Here is a 26762-nt window from a genome sequence, read left to right on the forward strand (position 1 = left end):
TCTGTGACCATTTTTGGCCAAACATTTTTTGGTGGTGTCACTAATAAATATGGTTATTATATGGCATGAGCTACTTCCAGTAAAATTGTGTGCTCTGATTGGTTCCTTGGCGGCCAGAATTTTCCCATAATGCCTGTGAGCGATTACGGACTTTCTTTCCAGGGTGCCGGCTTTCATCCATCCATCCATCCATCCATTATCTGTAGCCGCTTATCCTGTTCTACAGGGTCGCAGGCAAGCTGGAGCCTATCCCAGCTGACTATGGGCGAGAGGCGGGGTACACCCTGGACAAGTCACCAACAGGGCTGACACATAGAGCCACACAACCATTCACACCTATGGTCAATTTAGAGCCACCAATTAGCCTAACCTGCATGTTTTTGGGGAAACCGGAGCACCCGGAGGAAACCCACGCAGACACGGGGAGAACATGCAAACTCCACACAGAAAGGCCCTCGCCGGCCACGGGGCTCGAACCCAGAACCTTCTTGCTGTGAGGCGACAGCGCTAACCACTACACCACCGTGCCGCCTGCTGGCCTTCATATATATAAATTAATATATCGCCAGCTTTCATATATTATATTCAACACACACTCTTGATGTTTGAATGTTACTAAGTAGTAGTAGTAACTGCTTAAAAATTGTCATATAATTTGGATTTGCGTTGAGGATTCAATAAGCACAGCTTAAGTGCTTTTGTTTGTTTGATTAGTAGAAGTGGCTCTGATTGAATGGAGGTCACTGGGTTGCTTCTCTCTCTGGTAAGTTTGTTAATGACTGGAGACACTGTGACTAGATGACTAGGCTCTGTGGTAAACATTTTTAAAATGAGGTCACAAGTTCATTTAACTATCTGCAGGCAATAAGGAGGTGGAGATGCAGTTCATGTATCATGTCAATTCTGGTGTGTAGATTGTGGTGTTTTTGTTTAAAGTATATGGGGATTTCATTCCGTCATTGTTGAGTCTACAGTCTATAGTATGAACACTACATCTGTCAGTTCAAGATAGTACAAAATCCATAGCCTATAGTAATGTAAGAGACACAGTTAGCACTACTAGTGTAATGAATTGCTGAAAGAAAATTCAGAAAACATCCGCTCAATTATGAAATTCCTTCTTGGAAAATTGGGACGGTCTCCTCAACTCTGAGTTTAGCCCATAAAACCATATTAACGTGGCTTATCACAGCATCAACAGTAAACAAATTAGCACTTCTTTACTTTAAACTGAGTCGTAATGTACTGTACTGTATATAGGTGACATGATGGTGCTGTGCACCACCACCTCACAGCAAATAGGTTCTAGTTTTTAATCTTCAGGTCGACTGGGGCATTTCTGTGTGGAGTTTATATGTTCTCCTTGTGCCTGTTGCCCCTTTTCCACCAAAGCAGTTCCAGGGCTGGTTCGGGGCCAGTGCTTAGTTTGGAACCGGGTTTTCTGTTTCCACTGACAAAGAACTGGCTCTGGGGCCAGAAAAACCGGTTCCAGGCTAGCACCAACTCTCTGCTGGGCCAGAGGAAAGAACCGCTTACGTCAGCGGGGGGGCGGAGTTGTTAAGACCAACAACAATAACAAGACTGCGAAAGATCGCCATTTTTAAGCGACGAGAAGCAGCAGCTGTACAAGCGCGAAGTCATCCATTATTATCTGTGTTGTTTTTGCTTCGATATTCGCACCAAGGTTTATGCAAATGTAGCGACGTAACTGACGTATACAACGACGTAACTGACGTATACAGGACATAATGACGTGGCTTCCCTTAGCACTGCGAGCTATGGAAAAGCAAACTGGTTCTCAACTGGCCCGCAAGTTGAACGAGTTGTGAACCAGCACCAGCACTGGCCCCGAACCAGCCCTGGAACTGATTTGGTGGAAAAGGGGTATGTGTGGCTTTCTCCGGGTGCTCTGGTTTCCTTCCAGTCCAAAGACATGCAGATTAGGTCAAATGGCTACTTTAAATTGCCCCTAGGTGTGAATGTGAGTGTGACTGGCTGGCTGTCTTCCTGTGTTCGACCTGTGATGGACTGGCGACCTGTCCAGGGCGTACCCTGTCTCTCTCCCAATGTCAGCTATGACTGGCTCCAGCTCACCTGTGACCTGCAATGGATAAGTGGTATAGAAAATGAATTAATGTATATACAAGTGTTTCCTTTAGATCACAGGGCCCTGGTCCTGGAGTTCCTGCACATTTAGTGTTTTCCCTGCTCCCAAAACACCTGGTTCAATTTGTCAGCAGATTAGCAGCACTTCCTGAATTGAAGTGTGTGTTAGAGAAGAAAAGACACTAAATTGTGCAAGACAAGAGGTTCTCCAGTACTGGGGATGGGAACCTATGCATTAGATCAATCAGTATACAGAAATATTTGTTTGTTAAAATATATTACATTAACTGTACAATTCGCTGTTTTGATGAGGTAAATATATAGTGGTGCTTGAAAGTTTGTGAACCCTTTAGAATTTTCTATATTTCTGCATAAATATGACCTAAAACATCATCAGATTTTCACACAAGTCCTAAAAGTAGATAAAGAGAACCCAGTTAAACAAATGAGACAAAAATATTATACTTGGTCATTTATTTATTGAGGAAAATGATCCAATATTACATATTTGTGAGTGGCAAAAGTATGTGAACCTTTGCTTTCAGTATCTGGTGTGACCCCCTTGTGCAGCAATAACTGCAATTAAACGTTTCCGGTAACTGCTGATCAGTCCTGTACACCGGCTTGGAGGAATTTTAGCCCATTCCTCCATACAGAACAGCTTCAACTCTGGGATGTTGGTGGGTTTCCTCACATGAACTGCCCGCTTCAGGTCCTTCCACAACATTTTGATTGGATTAAGGTCAGGACTTTGACTTGGCCATTCCAAAACATTAACTTTATTCTTTAACCATTCTTTGGTAGAAGGACTTGTGTGCTTAGGGTCGTTGTCTTGCTGCATGACCCACCTTCTCTTGAGATTCAGTTCATGGACAGATGTCTTGACATTTTCCTTTAGAATTCGCTGGTATCATTCAGAATTCATTGTTCCATCAATGATGGCAAGCCAGATGCAGCAAAACAGGCCCAAACCATGATACTACCACCACCATGTTTCACAGCTGGGATAAGGTTCTTATGCTGGAATGCAGTGTTTTCCTTTCTTCAAACATAATGCTTCTCATTGAAACCAAAAAATTCTATTTTGGTCTCACCTGTCCACAAAACATTTTTCCTATAGCCTTCTGGCTTGTCCATGTTTTCTTTAGCAAACTGCAGACGAGCAGCAATGTTCGTTTTGGAGAGCAGTGGCTTTCTTCTTGCAACCCTGCCATGCACACCATTGTTGTTCAGTGTTCTCCTGATGGTGGACTCATGAACATTAACATTAGCCAATGTGAGGGAGGCCTTCAGTTGCTTAGAAGTTACGCCGGGGTCCTTTGTGACCTTGCCAACCATTACACGCCTTGCTCTTGGAGTGATCTTTGTTGGTCGACCACTCCTGGGGAGGGTAACAATGGTCTTGAATTTCCTCTATTTGTACACAATCTGTCTGACTGTGGATTGGTGGAGTCCAAACTCTTTAGAGATGGTTTTGTAACCTTTTCCAGCCTGATCAGCATCAACAACGCTTTTTCTGAGATCCTCAGAAATCTCGTGCCATGATGCACTTCCACAAACATGCGTTGTGAAGATCAGACTTTGATAGATCCCTGTTCTTTAAATAAAACAGGGTGCCCACTCACACCTGATTGTCATCCCATTGATTGAAAACACCTGACTCTAATTTCATCTTCAAATTAACTGCTAATCCTAGAGGTTCACACAGGCCCGCCGACAGGGGGGGACAAACGGGTATGTTGTCCCGGGCCCAGGAATGGGGAGGGCCCAGAACTGGGCTCTCATGAAGTTGCGATTAAATTATTTTATTTCATTTCAAAATGTGTTGATTTGGGGGAGAAATGTGCTATATTTGCATTCAATAAATGATTTCTAGATCTTTTGCCTTTATTGTCTTTGAAAAAGGCGTCAAGAACCCCCTACCACCCCTAATGCAAAAATGGTTTGGTCTGACTCTTTGATTAAGGGGAAAAAAACGACATTGTTCGATCATAGCGCTTCGACAATCAGCGTGCGTGCCATTTGCCAACATGCACAAGTCAGGAGCACAGAAAAGAAAAGTGAAAAAGAGAGGAAGAAAACAAGAGACTCAGGGGCTCACTGCATAAATATTTTAAAAAAGATTCGGATGATGCAGCAGGTACTAGCAAAGGCAGTGGGGCAGCTGAGCCAGGTAAGACACAGCCAACTTTTTCCAGCCCCGTAAAGTAACCCCAACCAAGGCACACGCGGCACGCAATTCATGTTACAAACGAGGGGAGAGCAAGTCACACTGAACACCATATCAAACGCACAGGGCATTGAATCATTTCATAACCACAACGGCTTAATAACATTGTGTTTCATATATCTGACTGAAGCTAAGAATATTCACATTAGCCCGCAATCATATCCCGCCGTTTCTCGAGCGGTGTGTTCTTCTCTGCTTTTCACACTGGACAGTACGCACGCACAGTATACTATGTTTGCCCCCAGCCCTGCCCGAAATCCCCCGTCCATCACTGCTCCTTCAAGAGCACCCCAATCGCGTGATTATAGTAGACTATCCACGAGTTTAGGAAGGCATTGCGGGGGCTGTCGCATGCAGGCTTGGGGCGTAACGGAATACATTTAATGGCGTTCGGTTAAAGGATACAAAATAACAGTAACCTCTTATTCCGTTACAGTACAGGGAGGAAAGAGTCAGTGAAATTGGGGATTACTTCACAGGATCACAATGTGTGTGAGGTTGCTGGTTTTGGGCTTTTTTTTGTTAAAATGTTAAAACTGTAAAAAAGTTGAAATGCTAAAATGAAATGGTTGTTGACCGGTTGAATGGTTTTTGAATACCTGTCATTTAAGGGTTGGAGTGAGTAGAGGCTGGGATAAGAGAGGTGGATGTGTGTGTGGGTTGGCCCGGGTGGGGGGGGGACCCATTCAGAGCATTTTGTCCCGGGCCCAGCCAAAGCTGTCAGCGGCCCTGGGTTCACATACTTTTGCCACTCACAGATATGTTATATTTGATCATTTTCCTCAATAAATAAATGACCAAGTATAATATTTTTGTCTCATTTGTTTAACTGGGTTCTCTTTATCTACTTTTAGGACTTGTGTGAAAATCTGATGATGTTTTAGGTCATATTTATGCAGAAATATAGAAAATTCTAAAGGGTTCACAAACTTTCAAGCACCACTGTACTTACTGTATGTTAAATTTGTAACAGTTGTGTACTCAGCTGCTTGTTTTAAATCCAAACATTTCTGCAGATATCAGTTCACCCAGTATCACTTACACTGTTAGCATGAAGCCATTCCTTTCAACAACTTGCTCTAGAGATTTTGTGGTAAAATGCTGATTTACTTTATTCCTGCTAGGATTTTCTTGTTGGGAATGTTGACATCTTTTTATACAAAACGAATCCTGGAATATGTTCTACTGTCTGATATATAAGATAGATAAAAGAGTAAAGATATAAGCAGCAGTTTAAAATGATTCATTGTAAAATCATTCATAATTAAACAGTCCAACAATGGCAAAAATTCCTCGTCAGAATGACTAAAAGTTTCTCACTCCCCATGTCCTCTCTTCAAAGAATTCCAAACAGTGACTCTGCAGAGTCACAAATGCCCTTCGAAGTCTTCTTCTTCTGTGTGTGTGTGTGTCTTTTTCCACCTGTGCCTCTGTACCGACAAATGTCTATATGAAATGACTTAATCACTATCACTCACCATCCAATCCAGACTCTCTTCATTTGCATTTCTAATATAGCCGTTAGACAGAAAAATACCATCGTAAGGTCGGACAGAATGACATCATGATAAACTTTTGATAACGTTAACGAAAGCATTGTCTAGTACAAATGAAGACACTGTAAAATCCAGATATAAACCCCGGAGGAAGGTGCTTTTACAGATGAAAAATGAGTATTTTTCTCACAATTCCACATAAACCAGTTCCAGTGAAGACTCAAGATTCATTATCACACAGTGAAGTAGACGCATGATTCAAAAGAGAGAAATTCAGGGCAAAATCTCAAAAGCCATATCCTAAATATTGAAGCCAGTGTGCCAATTTGAATTGCTGAATCTTTACACCCCTAAGCACTTTATATTAGTAATAATAATGAACATAACCAGACTACTCCAAACAGATGAAAAATGGGAACTGTGGAAAAAAAAAACTTTATACGGTTTTAGTAGTGTTGGTTCATATTCAGTGTAGTGCTCAGTGTTATGATGATATAATATTGATATTTTGATATGTGGGGCGGCACGGTGGTGTAGTGGTTAGCGCTGTCGCCTCACAGCAAGAAGGTCCGGGTTTGAGCCCCATGGCCGGCGAGGGCCGTTCTGTGTGGAGTTTGCATGTTCTCCCCGTGTCCGCGTGGGTTTCCTCCGGGTGCTCCGGTTTCCCCCACAGTCCAAAGACATGCAGGTTAGGTTAACTGGTGACTCTAAATTGACCGTAGGTGTGAATGTGAGTGTGAATGGTTGTCTGTGTCTATGTGTCAGCCCTGTGATGACCTGGCAACTTGTCCAGGGTGTACCCCGCCTTTCGCCCGTAGTCAGCTGGGATAGGCTCCAGCTTGCCTGCGACCCTGTAGAACAGGATAAAGCGGCTAGAGATAATGAGATGAGATGAGATGAGATGTCACAGTGTGCTTTTCTGAGATATTGTGGATATCATGAGCTACCACAATGTTTACACAAATTAAACTGCAAACTCACTGAATACAGGTGATTTGCTGTTCTAGTTTCATATTTAATATTAAAATTTTAAAATTTAATTTTTAAACAAATGTTAATTTTTTTATAAGTAAACATCTAAATCATCAAACTTTTTTTTTTAATGAAACTCTTAAATATTGCTTGGCCTCTATTGCTGTGAGCAAACCTGTATATGCCCCAGTAGTGAACAAAAATACACACACACACACACACACACACACACACACACACACACACACACACACACACACACACACGCACATTGCGTGATGAATGTTCAGCATCACAGCCGGACATATTGCAGCAGTACATTCGGACAGCAACCAGCTGCCAAGTTGAACCAGAGGACACTTAACACACTCCTTAGAGTGTAGGACTCATTAGACTATGCATACACTCACACATACACACATATTCATGCACACACTGCAGCATCGGCATGGGGGCAGGCTCAGCCGTGCTGAACCGAGCTACATCCACCGCATGCCGTGTGCAATCTGTTCCCAACCAAACACACACACACACAACAAGAATGCAGTGACATGAAGGCAGATTATGTAAGTTAAGAGAGGTAGTGGGTGGTCATTATGAGCCCAATAAATCCCACAATGCCACATCCTGCCACCCAGATTTTATGAGATTTCAGTAATTTACCCATCATGTTTAGTTCACTCCATTGGAATTTTCATTGTCCCGGAGCATTTTATTATATTCCAAGATCAACCAATCCAACGTATCCTACCTTCATATCATTTTGGATCCTTCAGATGTGCAAGTACAAGTGTTAGCAATACGAATAAGAGAGAGCAGGAATGTGACAAAAAAAATCAAACAGCAAAACAAAAATAGATTGTTATTTTACATGGATACAGTCCAAATAGTCTAAATTTCTTAGACAAGCTGAAATTTTATTTTACTACTCCACCTAGTTCTCCTTTATATGTTTATTCAAAGGTAATGAGAGATTGTTGGGAAATCTGGAACATTTGACCAACATTTGTAGTGAAGCAGTAAATGGAAGTGAAAATTAAATACACCATGCATACATATGTTATTTACCAGCTGGGAGGGCCGTATCGTGAAATACTGTGGCTGAGGTCTTGAAAGTACTGACTGAGGCCCTCTGAGCCAGGGTCAGTATTCAAGGCCGAGGTCACGGTATTTCACCATACGGACTGACCTTAAGCTGGTAAATAATATCTCATCTCATTATCTCTAGCCGCTTTATCCTTCTACAGGGTCGCAGGCAAGCTGGAGCCTATCCCAGCTGGCTACAGGCGAAAGGCGGGGTACACCCTGGACAAGTCGCCAGGTCATCACAGGGCTGACACATAGACACAGACAACCATTCACACTCACATTCACACCTACGGTCAATTTAGAGTCACCAGTTAACCTAACCTGCATGTCTTTGGACTGTGGGGGAAACCGGAGCACCCGGAGGAAACCCACGCGGACACGGGGAGAACATGCAAACTCCGGACAGAAAGGCCCTCGCCGGCCACGGGGCTCGAACCCGGACCTTCTTGCTGCGAGGCGACAGCGCTAACCACTACACCACCGTGCCGCCGGTAAATAATATATTTAATTTTTTCTTTCCAAATTCTAACAGAAAATGAGAGCACCTGAAAGGGAAAACCGAGCTGAGCTGAGGCGAGCCGCCATTTTGAATCCTCATTCATGGCTGTAATGCAAATGGCTTCCTCCTCGGTATACAAGTGCACTTCCATGGCAGGAAAAAAAACTACATTTTGCTGCCTATGTAGTCCCCTATTTATACAAATAGGAGTCATTCAGGATTCAGCCATGTTTTTGCTTGGTGTTAGCAACAGTTACAGGTTTTTAGCTTTCTCCTGAAATGTTTTCTTTTATTTCTTCTTCCTCAGGGTAGTAAAACGCGCTTTCGCCGTAAAGACTGTCATTATCACTGTCCATGTTGTAAAATTAATGCTATTCTCCTGAGAAATCCTGGCAAAAATGTATAAGATTTTTGATAGTCTTATAAATAAATCTTATAAAAAAAGATAAATGTTGACAAAAAATGCTACTATGTTTGTTGTTGTTGTGAACAAGCAAGTTGCCAGAGGTCCGTAACCGGGGTCCGTATCGTAGGATACGGACCCGCTCGCCAGCCAATCAGAGCGCAGGATTTGATGGAAACCGTACCGCGAAAAAAAAATGCTTTTAATTTTTCTCCCATATTTATGACAAATAAGGTGTGTTGGTCAAATATTGCACCTTTTTTCTTCTACCTTTCTCTACAATCCCTCATTGCATTCACATAGCTAATTTATAAATGGAAGGAGGCCTACTGGGTTTTTAAAGGTGACATGTCAATTCTACAAATTGACACAGTTCCCTGAAGTTTCAATGAAATATCTGACATGCTTTGTTCAAAATACCATAAAGATAAAACACCACCCAGGTAACAATTTTTGTAGTAACTACGTACTTACAACGTAGTGGTTTGGTAGATGTGACGTAGTGTTTTTACGTAGTTACTACATAAAATTCTGGACTACCAGCAACGTTTTTACTACGCAGTAAAGTAACGTAGAGAAATTACATACCCACCACCTTCCCACTACCCTATGGGGACCTTCCCACTACCCTGGGTGGACCTTCCTACTACCCTATGGGGACTTTCACACTCATATGGGCACGTTCTCACCACCTTAAATTTTCACATCCTTTCTACTACCTTACAAAATCAGAGTAATATTATGCAGAAAACATGGAAGAAGCAACAATATTTTGGATAGTCGGTGCATTTATTTCACAAAAAAAAAAAATAGCTGCATCAGCCAGGCTAGGTTAGAAATGTCTCATCTCATCTCATTATCTCTAGCCGCTTTATCCTTCTACAGGGTCGCAGGCAAGCTGGAGCCTATCCCAGCTGACTATGGGCGAAAGGCGGGGTACACCCTGGACAAGTCGCCAGGTCATCACAGGGCTGACACATAGACACAGACAACCATTCACACTCACATTCACACCTACGGTCAATTTAGAGTCACCAGTTAACCTAACCTGCATGTCTTTGGACTGTGGGGGAAACCGGAGCACCCGGAGGAAACCGGAGCACCCGGAGGAAACCCACGCGGACAACATGCAAACTCCGCACAGAAAGGCCCTCGCCGGCCCCGAACCCAGGACCTTCTTGCTGTGAGGCAACAGCGCTCACAGCACCACCGTGCCACCCAGGTTAGAAATGTGAAAAAATAAATAAATTTTTAATATATATATAAACTGTGTGTACTCGTACACTTGACAATCATAACAGGTCATGTGTTGTAGTTTCACAGGATGAAATAGAAGATTAATACATGCATTACCTGAATCAAATGTAATCATGAATATGCAAAGGAACTTAAAGGTATTATTCTGCACTTTTATGATGGCCGCTGGTCAAATATTACATTACACTAAAATGGCATAAAAACCTACAGAGACTGACTGCAATATTTACACACATGCCAACCATTATTTTTGTTCTGGCTCTAGAAAATATTTAATGGTGAACCAGTATTCAATAATAGAAATTCTAGCAGTGAAAGAGCTAACAGCTGTCTCTGGTTTCCGAATCAGATCAATCACACATCACAGGAATAGAAACAGGCTCAAATCACGGGTCACGGAAATAATTTGCTGGCAATCACGGATCATGTGAAAGTCCTCCCCTTCAGTTAAAGTTTTGCATGTACCGAACATGATTTTGGATAAAAAAAATACCACTAATAGTTATATTAGAGGGTTACAACGCAGATAAACTGATGAGACAAACTGCAAAATCATGAATCTACGAACTTTTATTTAATTGAAATGGCCTCATTCAGCGCTATTTTAAAGTTCAAATACGATCAATTCATCAATAGACCAAGATCACATTGCTAATGTTATTCTTATGGCCCTTTTCCACTACTCTTTTTCAGCTCACTTCAGCTCGCTTCAGCTCACTTCAGCCCGACACGGCTCGCGTTTCGACTACCAAAGAACAGCACGACTCGGCTCGCTTCAGCCCTGCTTAGCCCCTAAAACTCGCACGGTTTTGGAGTGGGGCTGAAGCGAGCCAAAGCGAGCCGAGTGAGGCTGGGGGCGTGAGCAGACACTCCCCTGTGCACTGATTGGTGAGGAGGAGTGTCCTCACATGCCCACACACGCCCCGCGAGCACGCTGGGATCTGTAAACACCGTAAACCCGGAAGAAGAAGAATTACGAATTACGAGAATTTCTGAAGCCTTATGCGCCTCGCCTCATCTATACGCTCTTGCCAGTATCTGTTGGCGTTGTCGGTGACAACAAGCCACAGAACCAAGACCAGCAACACTAACGACTCCATGTCCTCCATGTTTATTGTTTACTATCCGGGTCGTGAGACTACCGCTTAAAAGCTCACTGATGTCACTGTTTGCGCTGCTTAACGACATCACGTGACGTCCACCCACTTTCGCTAACTCCACCCAATGTGTCCACCCACTTCCAGCCAGCACGGTTCAGCGCGGTTGTAGTTGAAATGCAACTTCAATAGCCCCGCTCAGCTCGACTCAGCCCAACTCAGCACGGCACGGCTCAGCCCAACTCAGCCGCGTTTGTAGTGGAAAAGCGGCAATAGAGACATACAACAAAATGTACGGAAGCAAATTATTAATACATCGATCGTCAAATAGAAAATACACACAACATGTAGACTGCGTAGTAGGACATACGTCACTGGATGGTCGCCAGTCCATTACGTATTACCACTACGTTGTCGTTATGTATTACCACTACGTTGTATTAGGACGTGCCTACTACGTAACGACGACGTATTTCCCTGACATTACCAAACCACTACATCATATGTTGTGTGTTTGCTGGGCACAGCTCCCTTCTCACTCTGTCTAAACAGCTCTGTTCAAAACAGACAGTTTGAGCGCCTGTTCCTTTAAATGATAATGAGCCGCTGTTCACCCCATCCCCCTTTTGCTGGCCAATCAGGCAGCACTTTCTTCATGAATATTCACAAAGGCAGTTCTCAAGACATGTGTGGAGATACTCAAGTGAGGGGCGGGATAATTCTAATGAGCTCCACTTGTGACATAGAAAGAGGAGCCAAATCTAAATGACTTGTTGAAGCACATTTTCTGAAATGGGCACAACAAAGAAACTGACTGGGTGTCTTATTTCAGAGTTTATGGGTTGGTAGACTCCAGATACCCAAATGTATGTGCACAAGCACTGAAAAAGTCAGATGTTCATAACATGTCCGCTTTTTAAAAAAAAAAAGTAGGTTGACTGAGAATCATGGACAAATTACAATATTCTCCCACGTACACATGCATTTATGAGGATCCATAAAAATGCCTATTTCCTTATAAAATATATCAACGCACAACTCATTTCATTTGTGTCCACGTCCTCAGTCAGAAAAGGAAGCTGACATTGAACTTTTTAAAAGCATATGTAAACCTTGCCAGTAAATAAAGTATTTTTTAAAGAACTCTCCTTCAGATTGAGAGAAACATATTGCCTCACTGCACTAGCTTGATATCTAAATTAAATAAGTTTGTTTTGACAATAAATCTATAGCTACTGTTTATCAGCGAAGGTGCAAAATGGAAATTGTATCCACTACATCGGTAACAAACTATCAAATACGCATTGTTGCCAGTTTTATTACTGTTAGCCAACAGTCAGTAGTTTAGTGATTGCCAAGCTTATAAGTCCATCCATCCATCATCTCTAGCCACTTATCCTGTTCTACAGGGTCACAGGCAAGCTGGAGCCTATCCCAGCTGACTACGGGCGAGAGGCGGGGTACACCCTGGACAAGTCGCCAGGTCATCACAGGGCTTATAAGTCTAAACTTAATAAAAAAATTCCTTAAATTTTGCATTAACACAGTGTGAAAATGTGTAATGAAAGAAATAAAATCCATAGCCTATAGTAACGTAAGAGACACAGTTAGCACTACTAGTGTAATGAATTGCTGAAAGAAAATTCAGAAAACATCCACTCAATTATGAAATTCCTTTTGAGTTTAGCCCATAACACCATATTAACGTGGCTTCTCACAGCATCAACAGTAAACAAATTAGCACTTCTTTACTTTAAACTGAGTTGTAATGTACTGTACTGTATAGGTGACATGATGGTGCTCTGCACCGCCACCTCACAGCAAATAGGTTCTACAACCCCGATTCCAAAAAAGTTGGGACAAAGTACGAATTGTAAATAAAAACGGAATGCAATGATGTGGAAGTTTCAAAATTCCATATTTTATTCAGAATAGAACATAGATGACATATCAAATGTTTAAACTGAGAAAATGTATCATTTAAAGAGAAAAATTAGGTGATTTTAAATTTCATGACAACAACACATCTCAAAAAAGTTGGGACAAGGCCATGTTTACCACTGTGAGACATCCCCTTTTCTCTTTACAACAGTCTGTAAAGGTCTGGGGACTGAGGAGACAAGTTGCTCAAGTTTAGGGATAGGAATGTTAACCCATTCTTGTCTAATGTAGGATTCTAGTTGCTCAACTGTCAAAGGTCTTTTTTGTTATCTCTTCCATTTTATGATGCGCCAAATGTTTTCTATGGGTGAAAGATCTGGACTGCAGGCTGGCCAGTTCAGTACCCGGACCCTTCTTCTACGCAGCCATGATGCTGTAATTGATGCAGTATGTGGTTTGGCATTGTCATGTTGGAAAATGCAAGGTCTTCCCTGAAAGAGACGTCGTCTGGATGGGAGCATATGTTGCTCTAGAACCTGGATATACCTTTCAGCATTGATGGTGTTTTTCCAGGATGTGTAAGCTGCCCATGCCACATGCACTAATGCAACCCCATTCCATTAGAGATGCAGGCTTCCGAACTGAGCGCTAATAACAACTTGGGTCGTCCTTCTCCTCTTTAGTCCGAATGACACGGCGTCCCTGATTTCCATAAAGAACTTCAAATTTTGATTCGTCTGACCACAGAACAGTTTTCCACTTTGCCACAGTCCATTTTAAATGAGCCTTTGCCCAGAGAAGATGTCTGCGCTTCTGGATCATGTTTAGATACGGCTTCTTCTTTGAACTCTAGAGTTTTAGCTGGCAACGGCGGATGGCACGGTGAATTGTGTTCACAGATAATGTTCTCTGGAAATATTCCTGAGCCCATTTTGTGATTTCCAATACAGAAGCATGCCTGTATGTGATGCAGTGCCGTCTAAGGGCCCGAAGATCACGGGCACCCAGTATGGTTTTCCGGCCTTGACCCTTACGCACAGAGATTCTTCCAGATTCTCTGAATCTTTTGATGATATTATGCACTGTAGATGATGATATGTTCAAACTCTTTGCAATTTTACACTGTCGAACTCCTTTCTGATATTGCTCCACTATTTGTCGGCGCAGAATTAGGGGGATTGGTGATCCTCTTCCCATCTTTACTTCTGAGAGCCGCTGCCACTCCAAGATGCTCTTTTTATACCCAGTCATGTTAATGACCTATTGCCAATTGACCTAATGAGTTGCAATTTGGTCCTCCAGCTGTTCCTTTTTTGTACCTTTAACTTTTCCAGCCTCTTATTGCCCCGTTCCAACTTTTTTGAGATGTGTTGCTGTCATGAAATTTCAAATGAGCCAATATTTGGCATGAAATTTCAAAATGTCTCACTTTTGACATTTGATATGTTGTCTATGTTCTATTGTGAATACAATATCAGTTTTTGAGATTTGTAAATTATTGCATTCTGTTTTTATTTACAATTTGTACTTTGTCCCAACTTTTTTGGAATTGGGGTTGTAGTTTTTAATCTTCAGGTCGACTGGGGCATTTCTGTGTGGAGTTTGTATGTTCTCCTTGCGCCTGTGTGGCCTTCTCCGGGTGCTCTGGTTTCCTCCCAGTCCAAAGACATGCAGATTAGGTCAAATGGCTACTTTAAATTGCCCCTAGGTGTGAATGTGAGTGTGACTGGCTGGCTGTCTTCCTGTGTTCGACCTGTGATGGATTGGCGACCTGTCCAGGGCGTACCCTGTCTCTCTCCCAATGTCAGCTATGACTGGCTCCAGCTCACCTGTGACCTGCAATGGATAAGTGGTATAGAAAATGAATTAAGGTATATACAAGTGTTTCCTTTAGATCACAGGGTCCTGGTCCTGGAGTACCCCCTTTCCTGCACATTTAGTGTTTTCCCTGCTCCCAAAACACCTGGTTCAATTTGTCAGCAGATTAGCAGCACTTCCTGAATTGAAGTGTGTTAGAGAAGAAAAGACACTAAATTGTGCAATACAAGAGGTTCTCCAGTACTGGGGATGGGAACCTATGCATTAGATCAACCAGTATACAGAAATATTTGCTTGTTAAAATATATTACATTAACTGTACAATTCGCTGTTTTGATGAGGTAAATATACAGTGGTGCTTGAAAGTTTGTGAACCCTTTAGAATTTTCTATATTTCTGCATAAATATGACCTAAAACATCATCAGATTTTTACACAAGTCCTAAAAGTAGATAAAGAGAACCCAGTTAAACAAATGAGATAAAAATATTATACATGGTCATTTATTTATTGAGGAAAATGATCCAATATTACATATCTGTGAGTGGCAAAAGTATGTGAACCTTTGCTTTCAGTATCTGGTGTGGCCCCCTTGTGCAGCAATAACTGCAACTAAACATTTCCGGTAACTGCTGATCAGTCCTGCACACCGGCTTGGAGGAATTTTAGCCCATTCCTCCGTACAGAACAGCTTCAACTCTGGGATGTTGGTGGGTTTCCTCACATGAACTGCTCGCTTCAGGGCCTTCCACAACATTTTGATTGGATTAAGGTCAGGACTTGGACTTGGCCATTCCAAAACATTAAATTCATTCTTCCTTAACCATTCTTTGGTAGAACAACTTGTGTGCTTAGGGTCGTTGTCTTGCTGCATGACCCACCTTCTCTTGAGATTCAGTTCATGGACAGATGTCCTGACATTTTCCTTTAGAATTCGCTGGTGTCATTCAGAATTCATTGTTCCATCAATGATGGCAAGCCAGATGCAGCAAAACAGGCCCAAGTCATGATACTACCACCACCATGTTTCACAGACGGGATAAGGTTCTTATGCGGGAATGCAGTGTTTTCCTTTCTCCAAACATAACGCTTCTCATTGAAACCAAAAAGTTCTATTTTGGTCTCATCCGTCCACAAAACATTTTTCCAGTAGACTTCTGGCTTGTCCACGTTTTCTTTTGCAAACTGAAAACAAGCAGCAGTGTTCTTTTTGGAGAGCAGTGGCTTTCTCCTTGCAACCCTGCCATGCACACCATTGTTGTTCAGTGTTCTCCTGATGGTGGACTCATGAACATTAACATTAGCCAATGTGAGAGAGGCCTTCAGTTGCTTAGAAGTTACCCTGGGGTCCTTTGTGACCTCGCCGACTATAACACGCCTTGCTCTTGGAGTGATCTTTGTTGGTCGACCACTCCTGGGGAGGGTAACAATGGTCTTGAATTTCCTCCATTTGTACACAATCTGTCTGACTGTGGATTGGTGGAGTCCAAACTCTTTAGAGATGGTTTTGTAACCTTTTCCAGCCTGATCAGCATCAACAACGCTTTTTCCGAGGTCCTCAGAAATCTCCTTTGTTCGTGCCATGATGCACTTCCACAAACGTGTTGTGAAGATCAGACTTTGATAGATCCCTGTTCTTTAAATAAAACAGGATGCCCACTCACACCTGATTGTCATCCCATTGATTGAAAACACCTGACTCTAATTTCACCTTCAAATTAACTGCTAATCCGAAAGGTTCACATACTTTTGCCACTCACAGATATGTAATATTGGATCATTTTCCTCAATAAATAAATGAGCAAGTATAATATTTTTGTCTCATTTGTTTATCTACTTTTAGGACTTGTGTGAAAATCTGATGATGTTTTAGGTCATATTTATGCAGAAATATAGAAAATTCTAAAGGGTTCACAAACTTTCAAGCCCCACTGATATATCATGTATCATATCATATTCACTAACGTTAGCTGGCTAGATTGTTGATAACAGAACTGAGCATAGAGCTGTCTGTGTTTTCTCGTTTGTAGCTGAACACACTGAGGTCGAACATGACGTAAATCCGAGTTTTGAATTTCCATTTCTCAGACTAGCTGAGTTAAAAGTAAGAGTTTGTTTCTGTCAGGCCTAAGCTACAGTATATCCTAAAGTACCTTGTCAACTAAACTGAATATACTGGAAGTGAAAGAGTATCTTTGTAGTAAAGGAATGAAGGAAAATGAATTTAGTAAAAAGTGAAAAGATAATTTATAAGATGCTTCTTTTTTTAAAATGCACACATAATAGCAGAACCATTCACATTGCTATGCTAATGCTAGTTATGACTAATAGTAGGACTCATAGGCATTGAAGACTTTAAAAGCAGATGTTTTTAATTTTCACTTACTATAGTTTGATTAAAAACATTTTTCCCAAAAAACTTTCATTTTAATTCAGTGTTTCTATTATTCTAATATTACTTATGACTTTTTTTTTTTACACCACAGCTAAAGTCTTTTTTTTTTTTCCTTTGAGATTTATAAACCACTGCTTGGTTTTAATTATGAATGTAATTGCACAGCTCAGAATTTAAACAGTGATTTTGCAGGGAAAGTGTTTCCAGCACTCTGTGAATGATTTATAGAGGCATGTATGGGCATTTTTTTTTTTTAATAGCCCGGCTAGCTCAGTCGGTAGAGCATGAGACTCTTAATCTCAGGGTCGTGGGTTCGAGCCCCACGTTGGGCGAGTGCTGTTTTCTTTGGCAGCTCGCTCTAAGACTTAGACAAAAACTGCATGTAGTCCTCTGACAGAGATGGAATTAACCAATTTTCTGGATGTCTCTTTTTATTTATTTATTTTTTTTTTTTTTTTTACTTTCTGTCTCTGTGAAATATACTGCACTGAGCCGGCCTCCTACAGACATTAATAGCGTGCATTATGAGATTTAAGATGAATCTAATGTTTGTTATTCCAAAACTAGCACACGGCCGCCTACACTCACGCACCTGAATAACGGACAATGAGTTTAAGTGTTGATTAATTCAAAAGGACATTACTTCAGGTGTCAAAAATGCTGCCTTTCCTTCTGTTTTGAATTTCAAACAAGAAGAGAATTTGTGCAGAGCCCCAGAGTTAACTGAATGGCTGGCTGTGAATGGTGGATGTCTAATATTCAGTATAAAATCGGATCACTGTCATATAAACATTTTTAAAACGTTACCCTACATTTCTGCTGAGATAACACTGTGGCTGTACCACAGAGGTCATGCACAGAGACACACAACTGTGGTATAAAGTGTTAATGTTGGATCAGAGGCGTATTACAGTAGTACTGCAGGGGGTCTGACTGATAGCTCTGGCCTCACTCAAGGCTGAACAGGGCCAAGCCTTTAGGAAGTGTGTTTAAGACTTCACACTCTATTACCAATAATGCAGGGGCCATAGTGCTCAGTGCTTTTACTGTATTAAGCTTTCAGACCTGTGGTGTGTGTGTGTGCAAGAGAGAGACAGAGAGTGCGCAGAACTATAATTCATGTAATCACAAGGGACGATTCAGTGAAACTGGTGCACCAGTCCCAGTATGGCTGGAGTGGTTCAGAACATTTGCCTCATGAACCTCATTTATCAGTCTTTGTAAACTTGTGTAAATGTTTTTTGCTGAACTAAAATTCCTTCCAGCTTTACAAACACATTTGGCTGATATTCTTTGTATTCATGTGTGTACGTTGATAAATATCAGTAGCAGGTAAAAGACAGAATGTGTTCATGGCACAGTTGCTTTTTTCATTCAATTAGACAACTATAACTATGAGACTTCAGCATCTGACGTCATCCTCACAGTTCCCCCCCCCCAACACACACACACACACACACACACACACACACATACATACATTTCATCATTCATTAACACACTGAACTCAGGGACCGCACATCTCACTTTACCTCGCTCATTTGCACTATTCCGCACTACCTCATCTTAACAGCTGCTAGTTTGTTTATACTGCTTATTTCATATTTCATGTTTACCTGCTATACCTCAAGTGCCCTTGACTGTTTGGTTATTTGAACCAATTTGTGTGTGTGTATATACATACTGGTATATACATACATATATCTCATCTCATTATCTCTAGCCGCTTTATCCTGTTCTACAGGGTCGCAGGCAAGCTGGAGCCTATCCCAGCTGACTACGGGCGAAAGGCGGGGTACACCCTGGACAAGTCGCCAGGTCATCACAGGGCTGACACATAGACACAGACAACCATTCACACTCACATTCACACCTACGCTCAATTTAGAGTCACCAGTTAACCTAACCTGCATGTCTTTGGACTGTGGGGGAAACCGGAGCACCCGGAGGAAACCCACACGGACACGGGGAGAACATGCAAACTCCACACAGAAAGGCTCTCGCCAGCCACGGGGCTCGAAACCGGACCTTCTTATTGTGAGGCGACAGCACTAACCACTACACCACCGTGCCACCCACATACATACATATATATATATATATATATGTATATATGAGTGTTTAGTCTACATCTAGTTCATATCTAGAGTGTTTATACTGTTTATATTGTCTGTCTGAGTGTTTAGTCTGTGTGTAGTTCTTATCTAGTGTTTACACTGTTTATATTGTCTGAGTGTTTAGTCTATGTCTTGTTTTATCTAGTGTTTATACTGTTTATTTATCCTGTTTATATTGTTTGTCTGAGTGTTTAGTCTATGTCTAGTTCCTATCTAGAGTGTTTATACTGTTTATATTGTTGTTTGTTTTTTTCAATTATTTTATTTTTATTTATTGCATTGCCTGTTTGCACCGTGGGTCAGAGAGGACTGATATTTCATCTGTGCTGTATGTCGAGCATGTATAGCGTATTTGATAATAAAGTTGACTTGACTTGATAAAACTCAATAAACAGCAAAGCTCACAGAGAGCTGAAAATGACAAAATGGAGAAAGAGCGCCTCCTAGGTGCAGCTTGCACTAAATCGTCCAGTAATGCACCTCAGCCACTGCAGAGCATCAGCTGCCGTAGACACACATACAGTCCACTCTTCCTCCTTCATACAACACCATTTCTTTTGTCTTCACTGAATGGATAGTCTTCTTTGTCTTAATTTATGGATTTGGTTTGGATTGCTTTTTCCCCCCCAAGTCATTACTATGAAATTAACAAGATTCACAAAATGTTAATTAAGTTTGCAATTGAAATAAACAAACAATTTAAACTTGACAGTGTAATCAATAAACTCATATGCAAAATTGCAGTAACGTATTACATGATTTGTTAAGCTAGACCTGACAGGATGCAAATATTTTCCACGACTAACTGGATTTTCAGGAATGCCACGTTTTGTGTATGCTCTGGCAAATGATTTAGCAATAATTGTCTTTGTGTACAGCTTGATTGTTGAAGCCTATTGTGTACTGAGAAAAAAAATGCAACATTTTGTTTTGTGTACTGTTATTTAGAAATGTTAATATGTAAAGAGTTTTCTTACTCATTCAGTACATTTCCATGCACACTAACCCATCCATCTATCCATTATCTGTAGCCGCTTATCCTGTCCTACAGGGTCACAGGCAAGCTGGAGCCTATCCCAGCTGACTATGGGCAAAAGGCAGGGTACACCCTGGACAAGTCACCAGGTTATCGCACAGCTGACACAGACAACCATTCACAGTCAATTTAGAGCCACCAATTAGCCTAACCTGCATGCCTTTGGGGGAAACCCACGTGGACAACACGCAAACTCCACACAGAAAGGCCCTCGCCGGCCACCGGGCTCAAACCCAGGACCTTCTTGCTGTGAGGCGACAGTGCTAACCACTACACCACCGTGCCACCCCATGCACACTAATATTCCACTATTATTGCAAACATGACAATATTCAGAATTTGATACAGGTCATGTACAAAGAACATTCTTGTTGGATAGTCTGAATTTGGCCTTATTCTGAATTCACCATTTTCCGGTTAAGACATGGGATATGTCGATATTATTTGCGTTTAAGAGCATTCTTTTTGTCATGTATACAGCACATTTGGAAAATGCTCCACTGAGGTCTCAATTTGTTTTTTTTTTTCTGCAGTTTGCGACACATAGCCTCTTGCCTGTTTACTGTCAGCTCTGTGTGTTGTACAGAAACCAATATGGGGCATTTTACGCTCATCGGAATATTAGCCGAACATAAATTTTCATTAGCTATGTAAACAGCATAGTATGAGTATTGTCTCTTTTGGAATAAGGGTAAAAACTGAATGTTTTGTGCATGTAAACGTAGCAACTGTCTTTCTACCTCTTCCATGTTTCAGTGTGGCATTCAGTCTCAGTGAAAGAGGATGCGCCACCACATCATATCGCACTGATCATTCCCCATGCAGGATTCATCATGTAAAATGTTTAAAACATATCAAGACGCATAGTGTCTCATCTCATCTCATTATCTCTAGCCGCTTTATCCTGTTCTACAGGAGCCTATCCCAGCTGACTATGGGTGAAAGGCGGGGTACACCCTGGACAAGTCGCCAGGTCATCACAGGGCTGACACATAGACACAGACAACCATTCACACTCACATTCACACCTACGCTCAATTTAGAGTCACCAGTTAACCTAACCTGCATGTCTTTGGGGGAAACCGGAGCACCCGGAGGAAACCCACGCGGACACGGGGAGAACATGCAAACTCCACACAGAAAGGCCCTCGCCGGCCCCTGAACCCAGGACCTTCTTGCTGTGAGGCGACAGCGCTAACCACTACACCACCGTGCCGCCTACCCATAGTGTCCTTTTAAAAAAATAATTCATGCATCCATATATACAGATAGATAAACAATAGTCATAGAAACAGATTTATGGTCTATAGTAAGCATCTGTAGTCTATAGTAAACTGAGTGTGTATGGGAGTCATGGCTCTGAAGGGAAGGAGTGTATGGGTATTATGTTTCAAAACATAATACCCATACATAATTATATATGGGTATTATGTTTCAAAACAGCGAGTTTCAGCTAACATCTGCCTAACGCCTACCTTTGAAAATATTCATCTCATCTCATCATCTCTAGCCGCTTTATCCTTCTACAGGGTCGCAGGCAAGCTGGAGCCTATCCCAGCTGACTACGGGCGAAAGGCGGGGTACACCCTGGACAAGTCGCCAGGTCATCACAGGGCTGACACATAGACACAGACAACCATTCACACTCACATTCACACCTACGCTCAATTTAGAGTCACCAGTTAACCTAACCTGCATGTCTTTGGACTGTGGGGGAAACCGGAGCACCCGGAGGAAACCCACGAGGACACGGGGAGAACATGCAAACTCCGCACAGAAAGGCCCTCGCCGGCCACGGGGCTCGAAACCGGACCTTCTTATTGTGAGGCGACAGCGCTAACCACTACACCACCGTGCCGCCCCTTTGAAAATATTGTTCCTGTTATTTTCGGGAATACTGTTAATGGAATACGGAATAGTTCTAGCTTTGGGAATAATATAACCAATTATGGCTGGTCCAATAAAACTACTTTAATTCAAATCCAGAGGAGGAATTACTTGAAATGTAATCTTGTCAGTAGTCCTGGAATGAGTTTATATTTCAGTGATTTTGAGCACAATGCACACTCATTATGATGTAAGATGAATTCATTGTGTGGCTTAGCTTTATTTAAAAATCTAAATTATGCTCCTTTTGTTTGCGTCTTTTGTTTTTGATGTGAGTATCAAGAACAAAAACAGCAAGTTTTTCATGACAAAGACAGGTCGCTAAGGTAGAAATTTTCAGGGAGGAAAAAAGAGAGAGAGAGAGAGAGAGAGAGAGGGCGTGAGAGAGGATGGCAGGGGTATAAGCCCGAGATGATGTGAGAGAAATGGAGTTTATATAATGATAGAGCAGGAGAGATGGAGAGAAAAGCGAGGAGGGATCAGAAGAGCTGTGCAGGAGAGACAGATAAGGAGACAGAGTGAGAAATGATCAAGTGAGCGAAATGGAAGAAAAAGAGCAGTGCTGAATTGAATCGCACATGGAGAGATGAGTGGGGGTGAGGGAGGGAGCGAATGTGGTGAACGAGGGAGTGAGTGTGAGGGAGCAAGCGAGTGTGGGTGTGACAGAAAGGAAAAGACAGAGAGAGAGAGAGAGAGAGAGAGAGAGCAGTTGAGTCAGATTTCATCTCCATCACTCACACTGTGCTGGTTGTCTGCCTGCTGAGACTGAGTGTGTCACCAAGACCAATTCATCACACACACACATTCTCTCTTAATCTCTCTTTATCACTCTCTGTCTCACTCCCTCTTGTTCTGCTTGCTCTCACTTTTTTTTCTACACTCTCTACTTTCTGTAGTCTCTTTTTCTCATTCTCTATCATGTTTTCTCTCTCTCTCTCTCTCTCTCTCTCTCTCTCTCTCTCTCTCTCTCTGTCTTTCAATTGCCCCTCTTTTGTGTATGTATATGAAGCATGTATAATCTATGCACATTATAACTGTCTAGTGACGAACAGGGGATGTTTTAGTATTTTTCCAGATTGTCATATTTTAAACTTGTATCAGTGATGTCATCTGGGGGCATCCACTTGCCTTGGTGTGTATATTTATTGCTTTGCTAGCGGCTCATGCCTAAAGTATTTGACAGGTTGGAGAACAAAACGCACAGATCAGATAATAAAATACACTGAGAGCACAGACTGCATAAAAATTACACGCATTGGAAGTGAACAGAAGTGATAGATTTGTTCCCTATGCTGTATTTTAGATAAAGTTAGTGAAGTTAGCACCTCGTTAGTATTTCTGCACATCTCTGACACAAATAGACTGAAACCAATAGAGAAGCATGCTGTGAGACTAAAGCGGAGTCACGTTTACATTTGGTGGTGCAGTGGTTAGCACTGTCACCTCCAGGCTTGTAGTACTCGAGTCAGTACTCGTGCCTTAATTTTAAGGACTCGTGACTTGACTTGGACTCGTGCATTAACTGCATTCGGACTCGTAAACTGGAGATGAGGACTGATTTTTCCTTTATTTTTTGTAACATGCCATAATAATTTGGCATAAGATATCTCTCATCTCATTATCTGTAGCCGCTTTATCCTGTTCTACAGGGTCGCAGGCAAGCTGGAGCCTATCCCAGCTGACTACGGGTGAAAGGCGGGGTACACCCTGGACAAGTCGCCAGGTCATCACAGGGCTGACACATAGACACAGACAACCATTCACACTCACATTCACACCTACGGTCAATTTAGAGTCACCGGTTAACCTAACCTGCATGTCTTTGGGCTGTGGGGGAAACCGGAGCACCCGGAGGAAACCCACGCGGACACGGGGAGAACATGCAAACTTCGCACAGAAAAGCCCTCGTCAGCCACGGGGCTCGAACCCGGACCTTCTTGCTGTGAGGCGACAGCGCTAACCACTACACCACCGTGCTGCCGGCATAAGAGATATATATCTACATTCATTTTTGTATTAATTTCATGCAAGAGTGTCACACCTGCAGACCTTGGCGTGTGCATCAGATAGACTCTTGGTTGCGCTCTGGATAGCACGCATGCCAAGCGGACTCTCATGTGCGTGCCATAAATGGCTTGCACCTGCACAGGGTTAAGGTGCAATCAGCGCGCCTATATAAAAACTGTGAAAACACACTTATTTTGCGAAGTATTGAGTTGCGTTGCTGACACGTTACCAAGCCTTATTTCCTTGTTTGGTTTCCTGAGCCCTGATTTCCTGTTTCTCGTCTTTGATTCTGCCGAGTCTACGATAGCCTGTTTGGGCCTTGCTTGACCTGTTGCCTGTTTCACCGTTTTACAATTTTGCCTGCCGTTCTGGATTGTTTACCTGTCTTCACTTGTATTAATAAACACACCCTCTGCACTTACATCCGTCTCACAACCACCTCTGACAGAATACTTCGTACTCCCTGATAAAGAGAAGCACATTCACCTGTTCATACATCATGTTCAGGAACAAACTAATGTTAATGGCGCTAAAACAGCCACCGTCAAATGGTGTGGACTCGACTTGGATCAATAGTGGACTCGACTCGGACTCGACTCAAAATGTTTTTAATGACTTGGACTTAACTCGGACTTGAACACTGGGGGCTCGAGACTGGAATCGGACTTGAGGCTCAGTGACTTGACTACAACACTGGTCACCTCTAAGCAAGAAGGTTCTGGGTTCAAATGTTTGCATGATTTCCTTGTGCATGGGTTTCCACAGATGCAGATGTGTCGATTTGGTCAACTGGCTATTCTAAATTGTCCATAGGTGTGAATGTGAGTATGAATATTTGTTTGTCTCTGTGATAGATTGGCAATCTGTTCAGGGTGTACCCCACCTCTTATCCAAAGTCAGCTGGGATTGGCTCCAGCTTACCTTGCAACCCTGACGGATAAGCAGTACAGACAATGGATGGACGTCAATTTCAGCCCACACAGCTTAGTCTCATCTCATCTCATTATCCCTAGCCGCTTTATCCTGTTCTACAGGGTCGCAGGCAAGCTGGAGCCTATCCCAGCTGACTACGGGTGAAAGGCGGGGTACACCCTGGACAAGTCGCCAGGTCATCACAGGGCTGACACATAGACACAGACAACCATTCACACTCACGGTCAATTTAGAGCCACCAGTTAACCTAACCTGCATGTCTTTTGATTGTGGGGGAAACCGGAGCACCCGGAGGAAACCCACGCAGACACGGGGAGAACATGCAAACTCCACACAGAAAGGCCCTCGCCAGCCACAGGGCTCGAACCCGAACCTTCTTGCTGTGAGTCGACAGCGCTAACCACTACACCACCGTGCCGCCCCATTAGGTGTCTAGTATGCACCATATCAATCAAACAACCATTTTCCACACTGATTAGTGTATTATTTAATTTGTGTTTAACTATTTAGCTTTAGAAGCTATGTATAGCTCCTACCCAAACTAGATACACAAGATAAGACGACATAAACCACAAGCAACCTGTTGCCTGGTAGTGTGAACGCAGGGTAACTGCACAAAGTTAGAAGACACTTTGATTCACTGTGCTGGTGAAACATGGCTATGGTGTTTACACATTTGAATTAGATGCTCTGATTGGTTGTGGTGCAACCTGTCAATTTATACATGACGAAAATCGCTCTCCATACAAAATGACAGCGTGAATGTGTCACCCGGCAGCATAACAAGCGATGTGTTTTTATATAATTTAAACAGCGGTGTGATGACAGAAGGAAACTCTCCACACTGACACACTGGAGCATGGAAACAGCCCACATCTCTCTCACTCAGAGAGCTGAAAGTCAGCAGTGCTCTAAAGAAAGTGTAGATTTCATCCTGCCGCTGGGTGAGAAAGCAGGGTGATGGGGTTAAAAATGCTCTTATTACAGATAAACGATCTAATAACAGGCTTTTAAAGTCTCAGCCTTTCTCTTTCTCCCTCCGCCTGTTTCTCGATCTTTCCCTCTCCCCTCCTCTCTCTGTGTATAGATTGTCATTTGTCCTTGTCAAGTTAGAGAGGCTTTAATTTGATTGATGATGTATTCATTAGTCATGTTCATTAAATGCAGTGTTGAGTAAAGACCCTGTGTTTCTCTGTGTTTGCAGTACTATGAGATGTCCTACGGACTTAACATAGAGATGCACAAACAGGTAAGAGTGTGTGTGTGTGTGTGTGTGTGTGTGTGTGTGTGTGTGTGTGTGTGTGTGTGTGTGTGTGTGTGTTTGTTTATGTCTTGGTGGGGACCAAATGTCCTCACAAGTATAGGGATATCTGACAGCTTTGACCTTGTAGAGACATTATGCCTAGTCCCAGCAAGAAAACCTGCCTTTCTTTCTTTTTCTTTCTTTTTTTAATAAAAAAGGAGCTTTTATTTAAAAGGTTACTTTAGATTTTATTAGCTGCAATAAATAATCTTGTCAATGGAAGGTCCTCATAAGGAT

General features: G+C 42.3%; 1 protein-coding gene and 1 non-coding gene across 5 annotated transcripts in view; both read left to right on the forward strand.

The window, feature by feature from the left end:
* tle2b (TLE family member 2, transcriptional corepressor b) overlaps positions 1-26762 on the forward strand; it is a 143825-nt gene that overhangs the window by 38024 nt on the left and 79039 nt on the right. For all 4 annotated transcript variants that reach the window (XM_060941484.1, XM_060941485.1, XM_060941486.1 and 1 more), the window contains exon 4: positions 26427-26471. In XM_060941484.1, coding sequence (XP_060797467.1) covers positions 26427-26471 — 45 coding nt within the window. The remainder of the gene's footprint in view (positions 1-26426; positions 26472-26762) is intronic.
* On the forward strand, positions 17502-17574 carry trnak-cuu (transfer RNA lysine (anticodon CUU)). Its single transcript has one exon. It is a non-coding gene; the product is annotated as a tRNA-Lys (tRNA).

The sequence above is a fragment of the Neoarius graeffei genome, chromosome 15 (assembly GCF_027579695.1).
Source record: "Neoarius graeffei isolate fNeoGra1 chromosome 15, fNeoGra1.pri, whole genome shotgun sequence".
Lineage (NCBI taxonomy): Eukaryota > Metazoa > Chordata > Actinopteri > Siluriformes > Ariidae > Neoarius > Neoarius graeffei.